Source organism: Equus caballus, chromosome 5, assembly GCF_041296265.1.
Source record: "Equus caballus isolate H_3958 breed thoroughbred chromosome 5, TB-T2T, whole genome shotgun sequence".
Lineage (NCBI taxonomy): Eukaryota > Metazoa > Chordata > Mammalia > Perissodactyla > Equidae > Equus > Equus caballus.
The window spans coordinates 75,649,016-75,672,920 of record NC_091688.1 but is presented as its reverse complement, the minus strand read 5'-3'; the positions used below and the strand labels follow the sequence as shown (position 1 = coordinate 75,672,920).

General features: G+C 44.6%; 1 protein-coding gene across 7 annotated transcripts in view; it reads left to right on the top strand.

Moving 5' to 3' along the window:
- Positions 1 to 23,905, top strand: part of SLC44A3 (solute carrier family 44 member 3) — an 80,487-nt gene that overhangs the window by 55,068 nt on the left and 1,514 nt on the right. For 2 of the 7 annotated variants that reach the window (XM_023641590.2, XM_023641591.2), the window contains exons 13-15: positions 19,331 to 19,468; positions 21,840 to 22,076; positions 23,177 to 23,300. In XM_023641590.2, coding sequence (XP_023497358.2) covers positions 19,331 to 19,468; positions 21,840 to 22,076; positions 23,177 to 23,293 — 492 coding nt within the window. In that variant the 3' untranslated portion in view covers positions 23,294 to 23,300. Of the gene's footprint in view, positions 1 to 19,330; positions 19,469 to 21,839; positions 22,077 to 23,176; positions 23,383 to 23,905 lie in introns of those variants that run through there. The other 5 variants (XM_070268692.1, XM_023641595.2, XM_023641592.2 and 2 more) reach the window with 3 other exon arrangements.

The following is a 23,905-nucleotide window of genomic DNA, read 5'->3' as shown; positions in this document are numbered from 1 at the left end:
CTCCCTAATTTTTATATATTTCACCATCCTTTCCCTTTCAAACTATAAATATTCCTCTAAAAATCAAAAAAATTATGTACTACAATTGTTTGAATTTAAAATTTTTTTCTCTCATGAGTCTTTCACATTGATGGAAATTTAAATATATGTTTTATTTTTCTGTAGGTAATTTAGGAAATTTTAATAGCCCTTAGTCAAATTTATGCAAAGCAATATTTTTGTAAGTCAGCAGGCTGTTTTATAATTTACATGTCCACAAAAATCTCACTTAGAAAAGTACTTCTTATCATTGCCACTCTTCCTAATAAACGTACTAGGAGAAGTAAAGGGACTAATTAGACCATCCGTGTTTAATGATGTCTTATAAATGTATTAAGAATACCTTTCATTGTTCAAAGGAGAGTGTACTCTTCTTAGAGTAAAGCTCTATTTCTAAGGCTCTTCTTAAGAATCTTGGAGTACATTTTAGAGAGTATCGAGTTTTCATTTGGATTGCTTCAAGCCAGCGTGTATAAAACACAGTAAAATACCAAAGCACCTTTCAGAATGGTGGGTCATATAGCAAGTCAAGCCAAACCCTATGAATGTCTTGTCATGGTACAACGTGCTAGCCTCTCTCTTCCTAGAACTGTGTGTACATATCCAGACACCAACTTCTTCCAGAAAGATTTTGAGATGCATTATAAAAATTTACTAATTATGGTAAAGTGTATGTACATGAAAATCAAGGCTAAGAAACATGTAGATAGACTAGAAAGGCAGAAGCAATGGGACCGTGGATATCCAAGTATGTTGGCCACATGGTCCTACAAGGCCCTGAAGTTGAGTTGCCATCCCCTCACTGTATTATGTAAATTCAGGTTCTTTCTGTGTCCCTCTTTCACTGGTAGTTTTCAGACTGCCCCATGGAAGCCTAGGGGCTTCTTGTGGATTCTACAGGGACCCCCACTTCAGGAGGGGAAAGAAATGGGTGAAGAGGAGGAAGGGTGGGCTCTGGCTCCATACCACCACCACCCTACCTGCCTTCGAACCAGAGCAGCTCCACTTTCATCAGATTTGGGAGTAGGAGTCCACTGGATGTTTTGTTTGAAGACAGGTCTCTGCTGCTAACACATTTGAAAACCATTGTCTTGGACCATGTTCGTGTTTGTTTTCTCTGCCCTGTTTTCCTGAGGGACATAGTTCCTGCATTCTGAAATTTCACCACCTTATACTAACTTGGTACCTTTTCCCTTGGGAGCTCAACATTTTTCCAAGGTCATAAGTAGTGTTAGTATTAACCACACTATAATTACCATTAGAAAGGTGAGGAACCCTTATCACAGATGTGCCATGGGAGTGATTGTCCCTGCATCTCAAAAAAGCTCACCTAACCTTGATCAAGCTCATAGTGAATCAGTGTTGCAAACAGGGATAGGTCCTTCCGATTCTGATCATGGTGCTGGTGCACTAGGCCTTGGCCTAAACCAGCTGTCAAAGCATCTTTAACTTGAGGTGGCTTCTACAGGTCTAGGCAATGCTGTGGGCACTGCCTCCCAGACGTGGGCACTGCTGGGAGGCCAAAGGTTTAGGAGACTGAGAAAGAAGAGGAGGAAGAATGGAAAAGAAAGAAAAAGAATTGATGTGACTATTGATGGAGAGGGGAAGGTCACCTCTAGTCTAAATCAACTACTGGGAAGCAGAGAAAAATAAAGATTTTTCAGAGTAAAGATCATTATTGTATCATGGTGGGCAGAGCTGTGGTCCGTGGTCCATCTCATTTGGTGGTGGACGAAGGAAAGGGAGCTTAAAGGGAGAGAAGGAATTTAGATTAGCCTTTTGAAAAATTTCCTGGCACCATGAATGAGTTACTAAGGAAGGATTTCTCTGGAAATCAGATTTAAAAGAGCTGAGGCCTGTTTTATTTCCTTGTTTTGTGCAATAGGAGCTGGGAAATGCTCAAAGAGAATGAGATCCATTTGTTACCATCAGAACCCAGATGCTCTTCCTTACTTAACATCAAGGAGCTGGTGGGGTCTCACCATTGCTGCAGAAAAGCCTCATCTGTCTTCACTAGTCCTGGGCAGGCAGCAGGTGGTAGTTGCTGTTTTTTATAGACCCCCAGCCTAAGGCTGCACAGTGATTCACAGGCAGAGAACAGGGTGAGACCCCACATCTCGTCATTTCTCATTACTTGTCTCTCCACATCATTAATTCCAAATGTGTGTATACCTGAAAAAATTAGATGTGTACATCTCACTCATTTATATATCCAACAACTATTTGTTTATTTATGGTGTATACGAACCATTTGAACCTGGACATAGTGGGGGAAGGCACTGTGGTGAAACAGAGTCAATATAAAGCAAAGCCAGGCTTTCCAGGAGCTGACAAGCTAGTGTGAGGAATGGGGAACAGTGTGAGGCATTTATATAACAGAACAGAGAGGTGCGTGTTTAAGTGCTGGCATGAGCACTGCAGTTCAGAAAAGGAGAATTTTGGTCATTGGAGAGGTACTTTGACTTGGTCATTGGAGAGGTGTCATGGAAGAGGTTGGATTTGTCAGACCTGAGCACTGAGCACCCACGGGAGGTCACCAGCTAAGGACAATGACAATCACTATGGGCTCTTGGCACTCCCTGTCTTGCCAGTTGTAGGCTAAGTTCCTGCCTTATATCAGTGTGAGTTCTTGCCTCAGCCCTTTGAGGTGGTATCTCCAATTTACAGATGAGGAAACTGAGGCTTAGAGAGGGCACAGAGTTAGTGGCAGGACTAGAATTTGAATCCGTATCTGTTTTGCCTCCAGGACCGAGAGTTTAACCACTCTGATTTTTAAACAGCCAGAGAGGACGTCACAACCACTGTCAGGTGGATCTCTTCAGCGCCTGTCCCAGCCGGGGCCCAGACACGTCTGTTTGCCAGCATCTCGGCAAGGCCTGTTACAGGCAGGTTTTTGTGGAGAACAGGAAAGGCGTAGGGACATCGAAGGGGATGAAGCATGAATCATGCAATTACAGATCCAGAAAAGGCTTGTGGGGGGGTGGGGCCCGCCTCCTCCCCTCAGGCCAAGTCACTGTTAAAGCTTCTGGGAGGCCAGGCTGGCTGTTCTCAGAGATTTTCAGACAAGGAGATCCTGGAGCCTCCCTCTCCCTCCCAGCACTTTCCAGAAACCTGGCTGAGAAGTTCCCCTGTGGGCCTCTGCGAGCTGACCATCGGCAGGAGTGGCACACCTCTTATTGTTTCTTATGTGTCCACATGTGGTTCCTCTTGGAAATGTCTCCCTAAGTGCACATCTCATGTCCACTGCGGACACACATCTGTCCCAGCTCTGATGCTGGTTTTAGATCAGTGTTCCTCTACGTCTGAAAGCCACTGGTGGGCCACAGGACTCTGCCTGATGGTTCCAGACTAATCTGAACACTCCAGGATGTCTTTTCTTCAATTCTTATAGGCAAATGGCAGAATATCATGGATTTTCATTTTCACATACAATTAAGGGCTATTTACCAATCAGTAAAGTACATAGTATGTCAGTAGAGCTTACTAAAATGTGTTATTAATGAACCAAAATTGATGTTTTACCTAGTTTCCTGAGGACTCAAATTCATTATTCTGTTAAGATGTCTGGCTGCCAAGGCGATGCCTGGCAACCCTACAAAGCTTGTGACTGCGCCCATGCAGACAGTCAGGATTTTGCAAGCTGGGCAAAGAACACTTTGCTTTGGGTGTCCCACCAGAGTTGAATTGGCTGTGTTATTCAACTGCTGTTATTCTTATCTTAATTAACATTTTACTTCTGTTGATTATTTGGCGCGTTTAATTGTCATATTTTTATCATGTTGAACGTTGCATTCATCTTCAATCCTTTGTTCTTCCAGCGGAAGTGGGAATGAGTGTAGGAAGTGAGCTACGGGCTGAGGTGGAACAAGTCTGAGAATGACTTTTTCCCTTCCAGTTGGCTGGGAGGAACTCCCAGGTAAAGGCTACTCCCCGTCAGGTGTGGCAACAGTGGGCTTCTGCCTTCTTTGTGGAACTCGGGTGAATCCCTCCACCTTAATGAGCTTCTGCAGAATGAGCCCATCAGTTTCAATGACCCCAAGGTCCTTGTGCCGCTTTCTGACCCTTGTAGTGCCCAACCGAGAGCTGGGGCATGCGGGGGCATACCACTGCGTCACAGCCATGACATGCTTTGTGTGGAATGTGGGGCAGAACAGAAAAAAATGTCAACTACACGTTTTCCCGTCATGTTCCAAATGACAGGATTGTGTTTTTCGTGTTGTACTTCTTATCCATGGCAAGGGATCACAAAGATCGGTGATGTTTTATGTTGCCGCCATCTTGAGCCTCCAGAATCTTATCGAGTGGACTGAGAATGTGAGTGGACAAGGAGGAGGCACCTATCAGCATCCCCTTACAGTGATTCTCCTGATGCTGATGCTACGTAACGGTAACCGCAAATAAATAAAATAACTGGTGATGAGATTCTGGTAAAATGCCAGTCACCTAGGTCATTCTCGGTAGAGGAGAGTACTGTAATGTCCAACAGCTTTCACATCCCATTTCAGGATAGCTTATAGGTACCCGATGAATCTCTGCTGCGTCTCCGACGTGAGGAGAGGACAAGATGACTCGGATCTTCCGTAATGCAGTCCATAGAGTTGGCAGCCTGCTTTACTTTGGCATCCATCTAGATACGAGATGCTAAGAAATGCACAGATTATTGCCTCTTGGCATTTGATCAGAAATCCTGCAGCTTCCTGTCTTCCTGACTGACAAATATAGTGCTCAGAAAGACCCCAGATAATCTTGAGTCCAGTGCAGAGAAAAACTTGCTGCTAGTTGGAAAATACACTCATCTCCGCTCCCTACTTCATAGCCCACTCCCCAACCCATACTGCCTGCCAGTACTTTTTTTTCAGTGCACATAATGTTGGTCTCTGTCTCCTAAGCCTTTGTGGCAGACTCAACTTTGTAATATCTCAAAGCTTTCTCTCCCCAACAATTTTCCTTGCAGTTAGCTTCAATGACTCTCTTTCTTGCAGTCCATCAATAGCAAAGACACTAGGTGACTTTTCCATATCAGGTTTTGGTTCATCCCAAGCCAACTGGCAGATCTCCAGGGATTCCTCTTCTCTACTCTCCCCGGAACAGCATGTGTATCTCAGAAAAAAAAAAAAGTAATGAATATTGTGCAATTTCTCTAACTAGATAATGAAAATGACGTAAAGGTTCTTAAGAGCACACAGTTTTGGTCGCTGACATTGCCGTGATAGGTAACCTCATCACAGAGCATCGAAACAGCCGTTCTTGCAGTGACAGTGTTCTGAATGCTGCCACCCCCGCCGACTGGGTTAGAGCTATTCTGGGCAGGCAGCTGATGATGAGAGCCCTGGAGAGAGGCCTCCCTGTGCACATGTTTTAGAAAGAAACTCACATGTGTGTCAATATGATAGTTTGCATTAGGCCCATTTATGGACAGTGGTAATCCTCACAGCCCAGCTGTTTCATGGCAAATGCTTCTACCCTGGCTTTAGATAGAAAGGAATTAAGATACCTATTTGTCAGAGGCCCCAGACTGTCTGGGAGAGACCTAACTGTATCCTCATGTTTCCTGGTGTGTGGCTCAGAACCTGCTGTTCTTAGGGCCCTGGCTTTATGTGGCTCCCTTGGGAGCAGCCTCTCTGGAGCCTAGCTCCCACCTGCTGTGGGCGTGTTGCAAGGGTGAGGCCCTAAAGCCTTTTCCCCAAGTGGGCCTTAGCAGCCTCTCCTCCTTTTGGGGTAAGGTCCAGGGAGCAACTGCCATCTTAGGATGGACTTTGAAGTCCTTCCTGACTTGAAATACTTCTACCTTCTCAGAGAGGCAATTCATGTTTGTTGAGTGAATGATTGCCTCACTCTAGGGGAGGGACAGTAAGTTATGCAAGGGGTCCTCAGCTAATCAGAAAACCATCCTGGGAGGCAACTGAATGTTAGGCATCACTTACTTTGACTCCCTCCAAGGTGTGCAGCTCCTGAAGACGAGAATACCTACCACTTATTGGGCACTGACATGTGCCCAGCACTGTGCTAACTACTTTACGTGTATTAACTACCTTCATCCTCACAAATAATCCTGTGAGGAAGGTACAATTATCATCCTTTTTCCTTTTTTCATAGATGATGATACTTAGGTTCAGAGAAGTCAAGGAGCAGTGTGCTGTGGGTCAGACAGGAGGAAAGTAGCAGAGCTGCATGTTGCGGTTTTGGGGAGCTAATGTCATTCCCCCTTCCTTGTCCATGTTCTGGACAGTTGAGAGACACAGGAATCAAGTGGATGAAGATTAAAAATATCACCTTGAATACCTAATCAGCAGGTTGGAAAATGCGTTGTAGGAGCAGCTTGTTAATGTTTCAGCCCTGAAACAGACCAACTCTCCCTCTCCCAGGCCCAACCAGCAACGTAGACCTGCCCCGGGGTCTCCCTGTAAACTTATAGCTGAGGAGCTGAGAGGGTGGATTCTCAGTGACAGCTAGATCCCAAAGAGAATGGCGAAGGGCTGAGCCAGTCTGTGCTCTGCATCTCCCTCCAAACTCACCCAGTCCCTTAAGTCAGCCTCATCCTCTGGGAATGAATGAGAGGTATTACCCTAAAGGAGGTCCCCGGCCACAGTAATGCAAATACAAGGTTGCCCCACATCAGGATTCAAACCCAGGTCTTCACCAGTCCACTAGGGCACTCCTTCCGTAGGGTAGGAACTCAGACCCCAGAACTTTAGAGCATGGAGCACCCTCCCCTCATCACAGCAGAGTCTGGGGTCCAGAGGACTTGAGTGCCTTAACCAGGGTCACACAGTGGGCAGAGCTCTTTCTGATTCTCCTCTTCTCTACCTTGTATCTTCTCTCCCCCTGCCCTTCTGAGCTTCACTGAGACATTGAGGACAGACGTGTATGTCACATTACACGGTATGTCAGTGTGAGCTGCCCTGGCTTCCCTTTCAAGCATATCTCTATGTATCTCAACATCCCTTGGGCAACATGGAAGTCAGGCCCATGCTCATATAGGGCAGAAGGGTAGGGAACATTTGGATCCTGGGATGGACAAGGTCTCACTTCTTAATGGTACCAAGCCCCCAGCTTCTTTCTCCAAGCCTCCTCTCTCTCCTTACACCTTAGGCTTCCTCTTCTTCTGGAAGATATTTGTCCACATCTTATGACAGCTTCTTCTGCCTCGCCCTTTCCCCTCCTTGGACCTGAACCATATATCCATTTCCCAGCAGTATGATAGAGTAGGAAGAAGGCAGACTTTGAGGCAGACAGGTCTGAGTTTGAATCAGCTCCACCACTTATTGTGTGACATTAGATAGGTTACCTCGCCTCTCTGAGCCTTGGTTTCCCCATAGGTAAAGCAAAAGTCTTAACACCTACCTCACAGGCAGTTGAGAGGGCTAACTAAGCTAATACATATAAACATTACAGTATGGTGTCAGGCTCTTAGTACATGCTCCATAAATGTTAGTTTCCTTTGTGAGAGGAAGAAGGTTTAATTAGTTTATTCATCGATTCACCAAATATTGGAAGTCTACCATGTGCCAGACAAATTGGGTATAATAGTGCTTATCTTCTGGGATTATTATAAATAATTACAGAGATAATGTTTGCAAAGCTCTTAGTTTTGTGCCTGGTGTTTAGAGGTACATACTGAATAAATGGAAGTCATTATCATCATTATCAACCCGCTAAGTGTATGAGCTCTGATTCTATCCTGTGCACTAAGAATGGTGCTGAGTTCCAGGGGTTATTCATGAAACCTGCTCAGTTGGGAGTATATCAGCATCCATGGGGAACTTCTCAAAATACACCTTTCTCTTCCCCACCCCGTCCTCCAACCCCTGCCAGAACCACTGCGCTAATGACTGGTTCAGGGCAGTTGAATTGCTATAATTCAACTTCCAGACCAGAATAATGCCCAAGTTTCCCCTCAAGAAGGGTGATGGTGAGGGAAAGCCGAGACTCAAATCCAAACTGGTGCCCAGGAGACAGCAAGTGACTGTGGCTGAGGCTAAGGAAACCTGCCCTGCATAGCACATCCGTCTGGCCCCCTCGTTTCTGCATCTAGCCCTCATTTTCTTTCTCTTCACTCCCGTTTTTCAGCAGTCAAGGGCAGTTGTGTCACTGCCTAGTGAGGGCGACTGGGACCACTTCCAACAACACTGGTTCAAAGGTCGTCTGATCCAAGGGCTCGCCATTTGCTTAACTGTAAGACTCCTTCCCTGAGTCTGAGCCACGTGTAGGACGACAGGAAGCAACCCCTTAATGACCTTTGTCCCTTCCCATCATGATGTGCTCCAAGTACACTGAAAATATGCTGAGGGAGATTGCCTGTGTTTTCAGCTTTGATCTATGAAAACTACCCTTGGAGTCAGCAAAATCCAATTTCCTCATAAATAAGGAAGCAGATGACATATAAAAACACTGTGCTCTGATGAACAGTGTTCACTGTGGGGCTGTGGCAGCTGCAGGTTGACTCCTCCTATGCTCTTCCCATCCGCAGGCTAGTGTCTGTCAGGGCCCCACACTCCCAGCCGCTCAGGCCCTGTGATCTGTGATCACAGCCAGAGTGTGGCCCAGCTGGGAGAGGCGGTTCAGAATGGAAGATGGAACTTTCACAGTCCGAGTTCTCAACATTATCCTAAGTGCTTAAGAAATGTAAAGATTATAGATTAGTTTTGACATTTCCCAAATTCATTTAGCGTGGGAAATGAAATTAAACCATTAAGTAGCTCCTACTCCAAATCTAATCTTCCTCGTGATGGAGAGCAGGTTTCTTCTTGTCCTTTCTCTTTATCTGGGTCTGCTTCTGGAACAGAGTTGTTGTCAGAGGGCTCAGACTGCTCACCCCTGAAACCCACCTACCCCCTTCTCCCTTCCTACCCTACTAAGGAAGGCGCTGACTGTGAGTACGTTCCTCTGCCGTCATTCCCCAATTGACTTTGTCCTAGATGTTGAGACTTGTTGGGAGAAGGACGTGGGTTTGGGCCAGTGACTAGAGAATGCATTCACAAAAAGAAAAAACGAAACGTGTGAGTCATAGTGGTTGAGGGAAGAAAAGCTACTTCGGTGCAACAGTCGCTAATTCACATCCTGCTATGAGCTGGAATCTGACCATGCTCCGGGCTACCAGGGCCTGTGTCTCGACTTTGACTGACTTCCACATGGGTGTGAATCTCAGCCACAAACTCACATGTGCAGGAAATACTGTATCATGTCTCTCAACCTACTTTCTGACTTTGAGCTCCCATTCCACTAGACTGGCAGGAAATTTCATGTGTTATTCTTGGCCTATCCCCCATGGGGTCATAGGAGATTTCAGGTGTCCTAAGGTTGCCCTTGAGAAATCCATCTTCCCATCTTCCTGGCTCCTTCAGGCCCTGCTTAGGAAGGTGGAGTCTTTTGCAAGGCCACCTATGGTCCTGTCTACCTGGATGTGCTAGTGGTAGAGTGACAAACTGTCCAGTTTGTCTCAGACTGATCTGGTTTTAGCACTGAAAGCCACATGTTTCTGAAACTCCCTCACTCTTGGCAAATCAGAACCCTCAGAGTGGCCACTTCTCTGTGCTCTGCTAAAAAAAGCAGACCCAGACCCTTGGTCAGGACCCACAGATCTCTTTTCTCTCCTTCTCGCAGCCCAGAGGAGTCTCATTTTGTAATCTCAGGGTAGAGAAAGACCTACGTGCTCACCTGCTGCTCCAAGATATTCAGTTCATACTGGGAATCCCCTTCCTTCACCTTCTCCACTGGTAGGTAAGGGCTTAAGGAGCTTAACATTTTGGAAAGCAAGAGCCAGTAAGAGTTGCAGACTGGATGTCTTCTTGCCCTGACCCCCACCCCCACTCCCTAGCCTCGCCTGGGGGGAATGAGCACAGAGCCTGAGTCCCACTTGAATAGGGAATACAGAGAGAAGGGAAATGAGAAGATCCACGAGGGAAAAGAAACAGAAGTCAAGAGAGAAAAGGGGAGCATCACTCATGTATTTGGGCCAGCTGGACAGTCCTTCCATTTAGAGTCTCATTTCTAAATGAGGAACATGTGAGGAACAAGTTCTGTGAAAAGTAGGAAAGGAAGTAATTAAGAGAATTTTGCTTCAGATAGCTTTCTTATCTAGGTGGGGCTAGAAATTTCCTAAAAGTTTGGCAGGTGGATCCAGGCTTCGACAGTTCTTGAAGCAGTTTTGTCTTCCCCCATCTTTTGCCTTTTATAGAATGCCTCCATGGGCACAGGGGTGGGGCAGAGAGGAACATTTGCTAGACTTGCATTCATCCAAGGAGTGAGACAGCTGAGGCCAAATGACTTCACCAGGATGCACCTCAGTGCTGGTGGAGAAGGGCCCTCTGGGCCTGTTTGTCATGCCCATGTCTTGCCTCCACCAAGCCACAACAAAGAAATTGGGTGAGGTCCCAAGAACACAAGGCTACTGACGTAGCTCAGTGCCCTGTCCCCAGCCTGGAGCTTGTCTGTGGATGGAAGGATGATTGAATATGAGAGCTCCGACTTTCTCAGCCACAGCCCTGGGTGCATGCTGCCTTCACACAGCTTTCAGCATCTGCTAAGAGTAGCAGAGAGACAATAAAGAAAAAGGAGATACATGCTCGAAAGAGCTACCCTTTCTTGTTGGAGCTGCCCTAACAACACCCAGGGCTGACTGCAAGGGAAACTGCCCTCTGAGCAGAAGTGTCATGGACAGAGGAGGCTAACTGGGGGGTCCCATAGCCTTTTGAAGCTTTGGAAAGGAGATCTGTTATCATCGTCAGTGTCTTTAAGCAGATGCATTTTTCTTATAAGAGAGTTTTTCACTGCAAGCTGGGCCACACTGTGGGCCAGAGCAATTGTTACTCCCAGTCACTAGCGACTTCCCCTTGACTGCCAGGGTCTCTGTCAGCAGGCCTTTCTCGGGCCAGCAGCTTTGGCTTCACCAGTGCCACGCCCACCAGCAGCGTGTTCATGGAGGACAGACACCTGACTTAAAGTTCTTTTCCCCAAACGTGCAATATATGAAAACATGTAAACATTCCCATGTCTGCTTTCCATCTCCCTCTTGATATTTCCTTGGCCCTAAGCTTCAAATCAGAGATGTTTGACATCCTCTTTAACTAAAGAGCCAATCTTCTGAAGTCTTTAAATAACATAGCCATTTACTGAGCTTTCAGTTTACCAGGCACCATGGTAAGTATTTACTTACACATCTAAGTTTATCCTCTCAAGGATGCTGCGTATTAGGCGAGTATTACCCCCATTGTACAGATGAGGAAGCTGAGGCCCAGAGGCTGAAGAGCTCATCTGGGATGGTGGCACTGCCATGTGGTGATCCGCATGACTCCAGAATCTATGGCTTCATTGTGCTGCCTGGAGTTCCTTGTCCAGGAGAAGAGTAAAGACGAGAGGAATCCAATGTTCTTCTCTAACTAGGGACAGCCCATCTATTGAGTCTTCTTTCTAATAAAAGCTGGAGCCAAAACACAGAATGAGCACTTCCCATCCCCTGTGCTTCCCATTTCACGGGTCCACAAGTTCAGTTTTGCCTCAAGGAGGACCAGGCTCCCTTCCGCCTTGCTTATTTCCTCCACTGATTATGCACAGGTCAAATGAGATTAAGGGATGTGAGAGCCCTCTGTAATGGTAAAGGGTTTACTGGATGAAGGCAGCGCTTTCTGCACAGCCCTGTCTCCTGGACCTGCCTTGTCATTATAAATCATATTACTGTTCTGGTGGGTTTCCATTGCAGACTACAGAGCTTTGCTCGCACATCAGTGACGGGTGAAGTTCAACAAGATGCAGTTGCTTAGTCTAGCTTTTTCTGGATTTGTGGGAGGAGGCGGCGCTGGCCGTGAATGCCTGATTCATGTCCCATCCTCGTTACCTCTGCCTGGTCAGCCTGTTGAGGTTTCTGTTTCCTCGTCGGTAAAATGAAAGGATTTTCCTGAGTGACATCAGGGGTGACTTTTAATCTAACATTTGACTGAAGGGACCAATGTACCAAATGTACCAATCAATTAAATTTGCATTTTCTATGAAGAAATATTATTTGGAAGACATTCTTAGTTTGCCAAAAGCATCTTCCTTTATCCATTCAACAAACATTAGCCTGGCAGAGAGGGCAGGGGTCCAGAAGGGCATCTCAGCAGAGGGAACAGCATCAGCAGCAGAGGGACCACAAGGGGCCCTGCGGAACGGTTTGAAGTGCAGCTGGCACAGAGCGGGTGTGGAGGTGGAAGGCATGATGGCTGTGCTGGGTACACCTCATTAAGGAGCTAAAACTGTCATCCTCAAAGAGGCTATAAATGTCCAAAATCCTGGCAAAGTCAGAATAATAATGAAACTCACTAAAATCAGGAGGAGGGAGAAAGTGTGAGAGGACTCATCTTTCACCATCCATGCTGCCTAAACTTAAGACACAGTGTTTAAAAAAAAAAAGTGAGGGCCGGCCCGGTGGTGCAGCGGTTAAGTTCGCACGTTCTGCTTCTTGGCGGCCCAGGGTTCGCTGGTTCGGATCCCGGGTGCGGACATGGCACCGCGTGGCAAAAGCCATGCTGTGGTAGGCGTCCCACATGTAAAGTGGAGGAAAATGGGCATGGATGTTAGCTCAGGGCCAGTTTTCCTCAGCAAAAAGAGGAGGATTGGCAGTAGTTAGCTCAGGGCTAATCTTACTCAAAAAAAAAAAAAAAGTGGTCTAACCTTGAACATTTTTATAATGATTTTAGAAAGATTTCTTAGAAACCTAAGTCTTGTGTGTGAAGATACATTCAGCTATAGTAAAATATTCCTTCAGTTTCAGTTTAGTTTCATTTTCTTTTGTTGGAGTCAAATTAACATTAGTACTTTTATTTAAAATACCATGTAGAGGATGGATCCATTTTTATAACTTACGCTTGTCCACTCACCCTTCCTTCTTCCGTCTGTGTATTTTCAGAGAACTGTTGGGCTGAGGTCCCCTGATCTTAGTGATGGTTATTTCTGAGGAGTGGGATCACAATGATTTTCTTGCTTTCTTCCTTGTCTCTTCCTATCTTGCTTGAATTATTTTTTTTATGATGAGCATGAAAATAATAAAGCGATTATTCTAAAAAATAAGCAAAAAGTAAATAAATTTAAAAAGAGCTAACAAGACAGCACTGCTCTGCGTCTGGCTTACAGGCACTGGCAGATCTCGGCAGAGGCACCGTCCGCTTACCCCCTGCCCCCACCTGGTCCCAATCCCAGAGGGGACTGGCCGGTTTCCCCTGCTCACCACTTCACTGGACTTACGCAGCTGCTGACCAGTGGACTCCTGAATGGCTCTGAAGGGTGATGCCAGGCCCTGGAAGGCCCAGTGGCTATTTATGCACTGCTCACTGGGCATGTGTTTGTGATAAAAACAGAGCTCCAGATGAAACTGGCTTGGGATGGTTCCTGCAAGTTTTACTGTAGGTCTAAGGAAGGACACTTGTGTATATGAGGATGGATCTAGGCTCAGATTTCACTGTATTTCCTTCAATTCTGAGGAAAGTATGAATACCAGTGTTATTTATTCATCGCCCAGTTTCTCAAGTTTGTTTTAGTAGTTCTTGTTTTATTTTGAGTTAAGAAATATTGGAATCTTGTTAGGAAGGCATTCCAGATATAAAGCTGGCTATTCATGGCATGGCTTTTGAAAAATCCATCCCTCCTACACAGAAAAACTCTGTTTACCTTTTTGAAGAGTCAACAGAACCTCAGGTTCACAGTTCCGCCACCAAAAGAAGGAACTGCTTCAGTTTAGCGGGAGGACAGACGGCTGCCCTTAGAGAAGAGGGACACAGGCCGGAACCGTGCAGCCTTCAGTTTTGACTAAAGGAGCAAAAATGTTCTTTCTGTGCAAAAGCTGTGATTAACATTCTTGGATAACTCTCAAAGTAAAAAGGTAATCCAGCTTTTCCATTATCCAAAAGTACACTTAAATCTCTTTCATTTTTCTTCAATAATTAGAATTTTCTGTAAAACAGAAATAATAATACCCATGGTCATTATTTCACTGAATTGCAGTGAGAAACAGATATGATCAAATAAGATGATAACAGGAGGTGCCTGTCCACTACCAAATACTGCACAACACAAAGCATCTTTAGCTTTGAACTTCAGAGCTGGCAGACGCCTTTTACAAGGAACAGAATGAACGGGGCCCTGGAGAAGGGACATTACTTAGTGGAGGCCACTCAGCCCGTCTTTGGAGGCAGTGTGATAGGAACCTAGGCTCTTTCCACTAAACCATTCTGCCACATCCTTGGCTCTTTTTAATGATACATCTCAGGAGAGCACTACTTTCTTATTTTGAACGTTTTGGGAGGAAAAGCACAAAGTACAGCTCAAAGTAAATGTTTTCCCGCAGATGGGCCCGAATGAGTCAGAGGTTTACTTCTTGTAAGAGTGATGCAACGTCATGCATGTGCATGCCTGGAGGCATGCTACCAACCTCTCTGTGCTTCAGTTTCCTCAATGACCTCATCACTGGGGTTGTCAAGAGGATTAAATCAGTTCATGCATTCTGGGGAATATAGCATAGGGCCTGGCACCTAGTATGCACTTCATGAATGCTTGCCATTATTATTTATTATTGTTATTTATTTGTACACAGAAGCTGCACACCTGTCTACTAATAGCAAAAAAAAAAAAAAAGCCACAGAAACAAATTAGGAAGCTACTGTCAGGTCCATTTCAAGCCATTTGGGACATATCACCAAGGAATCTCTTTTCTTCTCCTCCTCCTCCTCCCCCTCCCCCCCCCCAGTACATAGTTGTATATTCTAGTTGTAGATCCTTCTAGTTCTGCTATGTGGTACACCACCTCAGCATGGCTTGATGAGCGGTGCCACGTCCGCACCCAGGACCTGAACTGGCGAAACCCTGGGTCACTGAAGTGGAGCACTGTGAACTTTACCACTGTGCCACAGACCAGCCCCGCCAAGGCGTCTCTTGATGTGGAGTGGAAGGGAGCAGAGTACCTGGGAAGAGTTACAATTCCTAATACTCATTTTCTTCCCAGAGAAGGGCTCATTTTCTTTGGGCCTGACCCTTGGCTTATGACTGTGAATGGCGCCAGTGTGCTCAGTGGCTGGATGGTCACGCGGCACTTATGCATAACTCAAGCAGAGCCCAGTAGGCATTACGGAGGTGCTTAGGGGCTCCCCAAAGGCTTGGGTGAGAATGAGCCTGGGGAGATGCAGGGCTTTGTGGCTCAGCAGGTGGTGATGTGGGGACATCTGCCCTGAACCTTCACAGGGCAGCCTGGGAGAGCTTCCCGAAGCCCAGGCTGAAAATCACGAGTCCTGAAAACTTCCTGTCACTCCCCTTGCTCCACACCATGGCATTTCAGCCCCACCAGGTCTGGCTCATGACTCCTCCAACCCATTTCCCACCACACTTCTCTTCTTGGTCCCTGAGTCTCACTTCACTGCCTCCTGCTGCTGCCTCAGCCCCCACCCACCCCCATTCCTTGCAGGGGACAGCCAACTTCAGGCTCAACGCTACTTTTGTCAAATCTTCTTAACCACTGCCCTCCCCGACGCCCCTTCCTCCCCTTCACCCCGGCTTGTGCTTCTCCTCCCTGTTGCTCTCACATTTGTGCCTGAGTTATAGTTCATTATTCACGAGTCCTTACAGGCACACAGGACCTTCCCCCAAACCTCCCGCAGTTTGTGACAGACCCCGGTGGACAGTCCATGAGTGTCTGAAAACTAATCTCCCGGCCGCCTGACAAGGAAGCAGCTTCTACTCAGAATGCATATAAATTAGCTAATGCTGAAACTGCAGAAATTTTCAGTGCGTATCCTGTGTCTTGAGTGATTCTTCCCTCCTCCTGCTATTCCTTCAGACATTAATTCTAGGTCTCTCTGTCGCACTCAGGCTTGAACCTTGTGGTAAAATGCTAGCGGTATACTAACTGCGGGAAGGCATATATAATTTCCCTGTCAGAGTGGTTTTAAAGTCCTCGTTCAGTGGGCATGATACACTAAAGAAAAGATAAATGGTTGTGGGCCAAAAAAATCTGTGGAGTCAACACATGCATGAGAAAGTACTGTTTTAACCTTTAATCATTTTAGCCAAGGAGCAAAATCTATTTTTATTACTTAGGAGCAGGGGTGCTAAATTGCTTACAAGGCCATGGTCTGTAGGAAAAGGAAGTCCCCACAAAAACTGTAGTCACCAGTTTGAGTCAGGAAGTACACAAGAACCTCAGTTTAGAGGGGGGACAGTTGTGGGGTGGTGGGCTGGCGATGAAGCCTGAATGCAAAGGGAGAGGCCATGTGGCCTGTGGTGGAGCTGCTGCTGCAGAGCAAGACCACGCCGGGGCCTGGCACGTGGGCTGGAAAGCAAGACCTGCCCTTCCTGGATCCCTGTGAGTGTGAGGGATTAAGGTCTATGGATAAAGAAACCCTGGGTCCTTTCCGCACCTCCTCGGTGCTTACAGGCTTGCCTCTGTGTTTCCCAGCCGTAAATGAGATTGTCTTTGGTGAGGTCTGATGATAATAACCACCCTTTATTACGTGTTTCCTATGTGCCGGCACTATGCTAAACACTTTATAGGGAGTATATTCTTTAATCCTCCCAACATCCCTTTGCAGTAGGTGCTACAGCTCACTTTATAGATGAGGAAATTGGGGTCTGAGAGAGGTTAAATCGTTTGCCGAAGACCGACAGCCAGTCTGCGGTAGAATTGGGATCTGAACCCAGAGACTGTCTGCCTACAGAGCCTGTCCTTCCCTTAACCACCACGCTTTTAAATAGCATTTTGTTTAATGAAAATTGATAGTGTAATGTTCAGAAGGTTAGAGTGAAAAAAAAAAAACCTCTCTGATTCACTAGGGGACTGGGGAAATGCCCTTGATCTTGGTTTTCAGTCTATAAAAGAATGATCATGCCATTCTTCACCCACCCACCCTACGAGTGTATTTTCAGGATTAATGAGTTGGTCTTCAGGGCTCTTGAGAACCTTAGATGATTGAAGATGCTTATTTAAATAATGAACAAATGAGCGTCCACATCCAAACTGGGGACAGCTTTCCACCAATAGGTGATTTTGGATTTTAAAGCAAACTTAGCATGCATTCTATCTAAGTCAGAAACCAAGAGTTCTTTGTGGAATACCACGAAGGCATTTCTGAGGGACTTCATCTGACTGAGAATATCCCCTCTGGGGCAAGCAGGGTGCTCTGTGCGGAGAAGCAGGCACCCCAACCTTTTTTTTTTTAAGAACCAAACGTTCCTCTCCAGTTGGCTGGGTGAGGAGGCACTTTGGTGAGTGAGTCAGTTCATTCTACCTCCTTATTCCCGGACTTGTTACTCCTGTGTCACTTACTCTGATTAAGACCCACATTGCTGGGGGCTGGATTACTACAGTAAACTCCAAATTGGTTTCCTTACAATGTTTTTGAATGGGTGTCTGAGAGGATTAATTTGTATATCATGAGATAAAAAGTTTTCATTCTTTATCCAAGCCAAAATGAATGACAAAAACCCACTCAGGTAGAATTCAGTGTATTTTCCCAAGAACATTATAAATTCTTTGTTGTAAACTGCAGTGCAAGTAGTATTTTTAAAGATTTCAAAGGAAATATGAGAAATAGATGGTTTGAAATTATCATATAATCATAAGGGGAAGGGATTTTGGAATAATGACCCATTATTGTCTTCTCATTTGAACATAAACACACACAACACACACACACACACTTGTGCTCATTTACTTAGTAATCTCATTTTTGGAAATTTATCCTTAAGAAATTGTCCAAAATCAGGAAATTAAGATATTTGTTGCAGTTATTTATAATAGCAAAATATTTGATAGTCTAATATGCCCTAGGTACACACACAGAGTTACACATCTGATAGAATATGTATTTTTTTTAATTAATTTTTTTTGGTGAAGAAGATTGGCCCTGAGCTAACATCTGTTGCCAATCTTCCTCCTTTTTTTCCCCCCTCCCCAAACCCCAATACATAGTTGTATCTCCTAGCTGTATGTCATTCTAGTTCTTCTATGTGGGATGCTGCCACAACATGGCTTGATGAGCAATGTATACGTCCACACCCAGGATCGGAACTGGCAAACCCCAGGGTGCCAAAGTGGAGCACACAAACTTAATCACTTGGTCACAGGGCTGGCCTCAGAATAGGTATTTATTAAAAATTAAAATTTGTAAAAGCCATGGAGCAACATGAAAATGTTATTAGGGGCTGGCCCCATGGCCGAGTGCTTGGATTCGCACGCTCTGCTTCGGCAGCCCTGGGTTTCACGAGTTCGGATCCTGGGAGCCACCTAGCGCCACTCATCTGGCCGTGCTGGGGCAGCATCCTGCGTAGCACAGCTGAGGGACCTGCAGCTGGAATGTGCAGCTATGTGCTGGGGTTCTTTGAGGAGAAGAAGAAAAAGAAATATATATGAAAGGAAAAATATGAGATGTACAATAATGACACTGTCCCATTTAAATTACATATTTTCTCATTTCTAGAATTTCTACTTGGTTTGTTTTCTACTCTGCCTCTTCATTTTTCACACCAAGCTGTTCGTTCCTTATGGTCACTGTTCCTTCCATTATCTTCTTAGCATCTTAAGCATAGTCCCTTGAATACTTTATTTCAAGTGGTTCTCAGGGTAGATTCTCTTGCTTGTTGTGCTGTTCATTTCCTTGGGTCATCTGCAGATTTTCCCTGTGAACGTTTCTTCTTCTTCAAGGCTTGTTGTCTGTGGGGCTCCCCCTTTCCCTGACCTGGGGGTATGTGGTTTGGATTTGCCTCCTCCGACCATAAGAGTCCCAGGCAGATGGTGCATTTCTTTACCACTTGCCTGGGATGGTTGGTTGAGTTTGAACTGAGCATAAATCCCGAATGTGTGCAGGCAGCTCGATTCCCTAGCGAGGGCCTGAGCATTGTCTCTTACGCATGAGGGGTTAAGTCGCCAGCCCCCAACCCCTGCAGCCTTTCTGATTCCATGCTCACTGAGACTTTGGGTTCAGCTCTCACCAACCTCTAGGGCCTGCTTTTTTTCTAGCGCTACACGTCTTTTCCTGCCCTCAAACTCTGCTGTGCATTAAAACATAATTTATGTTCTACTCCTCATTGCCATATGTTTGCCGTGGCAAGTGGAATCCACCGTATTGACAGAAGTACTTATTTATCTTTTCCATTTACTGCAACTATATGAAAATATATGTGCATATAATCAGAGATGGAAGGGACTTTGAAATGATTTGTTAGGAGTGTATAGTAACTATTTTTATTTTGTAAATATTCTGTCTTGTCATATTGTCTTTAAAACAATAACTATAAGAATCATCATCCTTTTAACTATTGTCTTTTGTTTCAGAATGCATACACTACAACTGCCATTAATGCCACAGATTTTTGCGCATCAGCAAAAGATGCACTCAAACTCTTGTCCAAGAATTCAAGTCATTTTACATCTGTTAACCGCTTTGGAGACTTCATAATCTTTCTAGGAAAGGTGAGATGTCTTCATTAAAATAATAAGTAAAGGAACGTCAGATCCAAAAATTAAGCCATACAACAAGGCTTTGAAAGGGAGCTAATGTTTCCTGAGTGCTTCCTCTATGGTAGATGCTGCGCTTCATTATCTCACTTGATCCTCAATCCGGTGAGGTGTCTGTTTTTTGCAGGTGAGGAAACCAGAAGATGAGGAACCAGATGAGGTTCCATAACTTGTCCAGGATCCCACAATAGGTGGAACCAGGATTTGAATCCTAGTCCTCCTCTCTTAGCTATGATCAATTTTCTCTACTATTCCGAGTCCCACTTTTTCATATCTAAAATGAAAATGCTACTAGCTTCAGAAAATGGCTCTGTTTGGGGGTGGTTGTCATAAAATACATGGAAATAGTATTGAAATCTGATAAAATGTCTACATTATTTAAGGACATTAAGTCCATAGATATAAAGACAGAATTGTTAATGTCCCAAATGGAACCAAAGTTACATTTCTGCTCAGAATCATTTTTTTCAAGGAATCGTGTATAATCGTGTGGAACGAGAGAGCATCTTGGAGCTCCAACATCTCATGGTATAAATGACAACTCCTGAATTTGAGATCTTTAACAACTCCAAACGTCAGTCTTCACACCTATAAACTAAAGGCGACACATGCCCTTTCCAGGCTGATACTGATGAAAGTGGTGTTCCAGCCCCTACTTGACCATGCTTCAAGTTGAAAGTTCTTTATACTTTGCCACAGTGTCTTTCTTTCCATGTGATTGTCACCCACTCGGCCTAATTCTGCACACCTCAGTTTGTCTGATTCCACGTCCACTTGACTGCCTTCACATTGCTGACCACAGACATCCTGACCTTCCCGCCACATCTTCACTATTCCAAGCTAGACATCCTCACTTCTTCCAACTATTCCTCCACATACCCATGAATGCCGGGGCCTTCAGTGGTGCCCCAAAGTGAACAAGATCTGTTTCCAGCTGTGACATGACCAATTCCAAACAGGGAGACTCTTGGCTCCTCATTTAGCATTTTCTGCTTCTCTGGCACTTGGTATGTCTCCGGTGCATTACTATCATAGTTAACTCTCAGTAACAAGTTATAACATGCTTGGATGTCACAGGTGTGTGTTAATTGCAGATATATTTTAAGGCTCAGCTGGGCCCTGGAGACTTTTCATGTGACAGTTGCTTTAGAAACACAAACTGATTATGCCTTTCAAAACAGCCTAAATAATCTAAGTTGTAGTTGTATTTAAATGGATAATATTGTCTACGTTAGCTTGGTAGAATTGTAGATGATGTATTTTCCAATAACTACTTCCAAAAATTTCTGGAACGAGCTTTCATCCTTATAACAGATTTATCTTTTATTTCATTTTATACAATAATCCATTTTCCTGTATTTCTCATAAGGAATATATAATTGCTAACGAGCTTCTAATGAGCATGAGATAATCAGTGATTCTTTGGTTTTTTGAATGAAGTAGCATTCGGACATTCATGTCCATCTTTGTGGATATCCAAGGGCAATGGGGACTCCAGATAGGCTCCACTTTGTCTGTTAAAGAATTAGGTACATCATGGCCTGTAATCATGTTCCTGGAAATATAGTAATTACATATAGCCAAAGCCTGAAGTAATGTTATCATCTCCCCACACTAGCCTTGGAAAGCCCTTCTGCTTTAATCCCCAGGGTAACAATAATCACATATTAAACTACAATATATCCACTCAATGGATTGTAGTACTGTTATTAAAATTGGCGATTATGTGGCATAATGGATAAGTTTGGCACACTCCACTTCAGTAGCCCAGGTTTGTGGGTTTGGATCCTGGGCACAGACCTACCACTGGCAGCCACGCTGTGGTGGCAACCCACATATAAAAGTGGAGGAAGATTGGCACAGATGTCAGCTCAGGGCTAATCTTCCTCAAGAGAAAAAAAAAAGAGGAAGATTGGCAACAGATGTTAGCACAGGGCTAAACTTCCTCAGGCAAAAACAAACGGTGTTTATAAAAAAAGTTTTTGAATGAAGATGCTTATTTGTGGTGTTAAGTGAAGAAAACAAAAATTTTGTGAGGTATCATCACATCTACATAAATACGAAAACTAGACACAGATAAAATGGAAGTACATATCCTCTTCCCACTCTCCATATTAACTGGGTTTTCTTTTGGTATCATAGCTTCTCATTTGTGTTTCTTCCTATTTCATTGTACCAAATTTTCTGACAAGCATTTATCATAGAGTATGAACACACACACACATGCATGTATTTGAAGCTATTACTTGTAACTGACAAAAATCTTCCCCAAAATATTCCAACCGACCACTTTATAAAGATTTTCAACAAACTCTTGTTTTGACAGGTGTTAGTGGTGTGTTTCACTGTTTTTGGAGGACTGATGGCGTTTAACTACAACCGTGCACTCCAGGTGTGGGCAATCCCTCTGCTATTGGTTGCTTTTTTGGCCTACTTAGTAGCCCATAGTTTTTTATCTGTATTTGAAACTGTGCTGGATGCACTTTTCCTGTGTTTTACTGTTGATCTGGAAACAAATGATGGATCATCAGAAAAGCCCTACTTTATGGACCAGGAGTTTTTGGTAAGCAAACATTTCATTTCCTGTTGCAATCTCCATCCTCACAATCTCAAAGGTGTGGAAGACACACATAAAGGAGGCTCGTCCTCAGCCTCATTTTCTCTTCCTGGGGGTGCTCCGTGAGCTTCCACACATGGCCTGAAGGTTCTGAGGGTAAGATTTGGACTCTGTTTTCCAAGGCTGGACTCACCTCCCTTATTGAAACCTTCTCCCTGGAGAGGAATGAAGCTCAGTTAACACTAACCAAATGATCCTGGGTAGAGGGTGTTGTGGACACAGCGGCCATCAAGTCCCTTTTGTGCTAATGGCTTGGTCTGGCCTTCTGAACGGTCTGCAGGTTTAACAGTTGATGTTTCTCTAAAGCACTTTTGCATCCCCAAGTGCCATGTTCTACCAGTTGTATTTTAGGGAGCACACACTCCAGTATAGACTGGTCACCTTCTGTGCCAGTACTCTCGGATGTGCAGTTCTCAGGCCCTTTATTAACCGAGGCACACCAACGTGAGGAAAGCCACACCCTCAGTGCAGCCCCATCCTGCTTCTATCTGGAAATAGCAGGCAGCTGTTTCCAACAGCTTTTGCAACACATTTGTTGCCTGTTTGCCTTATCCTGTGTAGACAGGGATATTTTAACAGCTGAATGAAGTCTCATCTTTTTCCGTTGTCTGGGTCAAGTGACATTTTAACAATTTTCTTTCATTCCGTTGCCATAAAACTTAGGTGTTAAAGCCCTTTTGCTTTTAAACAGAGCATTCAAAGCACTGCTCAGTTCAGCCAGGCACTGCAGTTTCACAAGCACTTCTGTAGTTTTATCATAAAGGTATCCTCATCCTTCTATGAAACATACAACAGCACTGTAACGCATCCGTATGTCCTCTAAAGACAGTATTTCTGATGGTGGTAGGAAGCCAAGCAGGTCTTCTTTCCCTGATTTATACTTTTTCAATTAAAAATCCACTCTGAAATCTACCCCCCAAAATATTTTAATTCAACAGGGAAAACTTTTTTAAGGATTAAATTCCCCGAAATGATACGGCCAAGTTAAATGACTGCCAGTAGTGCAGATACGTAACACAGGTCTAACTCATTCTTCTGTTTTTCAGAGTTTTGTAACAAGGATCAACAAATTAAACGACCCAAGGGCACAGAAAGACAAGAACTCCTTAAGGAAGGAGGAGGGAACCGAACTCCGGCCCATTGTCCGGCCCACTGTGAGATAAACATTAGGTATTGGTACCTGGAAAAAGTCTCTTTCTTCTAAGAGCCACTCACAAAATAAAGGATAAGGCCCGATGGGCCCTAGTCTTCATTGTTTTTGACCTATTGTTCAACCATGTTACAATACGAGAACCATAAAAGTTTACAACCTTTTTTGTACTAGCTGGGAGAGAAAACCTTTTAAGACAGTGTTTATATGCATCAATTTAAAGAGCACACCAGGTAAAAACTCCTTTCAGGGCACCAGTGAAAAGGACACTCCTCACTCACAACCAGTAAGTAGACCTTAGCAGAAATCTCTAGAATATTGCCCAGCTTGCAGAGCAGAACTTTTCCCCACATATCCACTCTTGGAAATGTGCTCAATATGCTATTATAACTTTTCAAGTACAGTTCTTAGATCTAGTGACAATAAAACCAAAAGTTTAGCTGGAACTACCGCCTGATAGGCATGGTATAAGAGGCAGAAGTTTAACCAGATACGACTTAAGTTTGGTTAAAAGTACAAGGCTACCTCTCACAAATCGGCAAACGTTCTGGAGAAGTGGTTTTCAACCACAGCCCCACCTGAGAATCCTGGAGGAAGATTGACAATAGTTATGCCTGGACCCCAT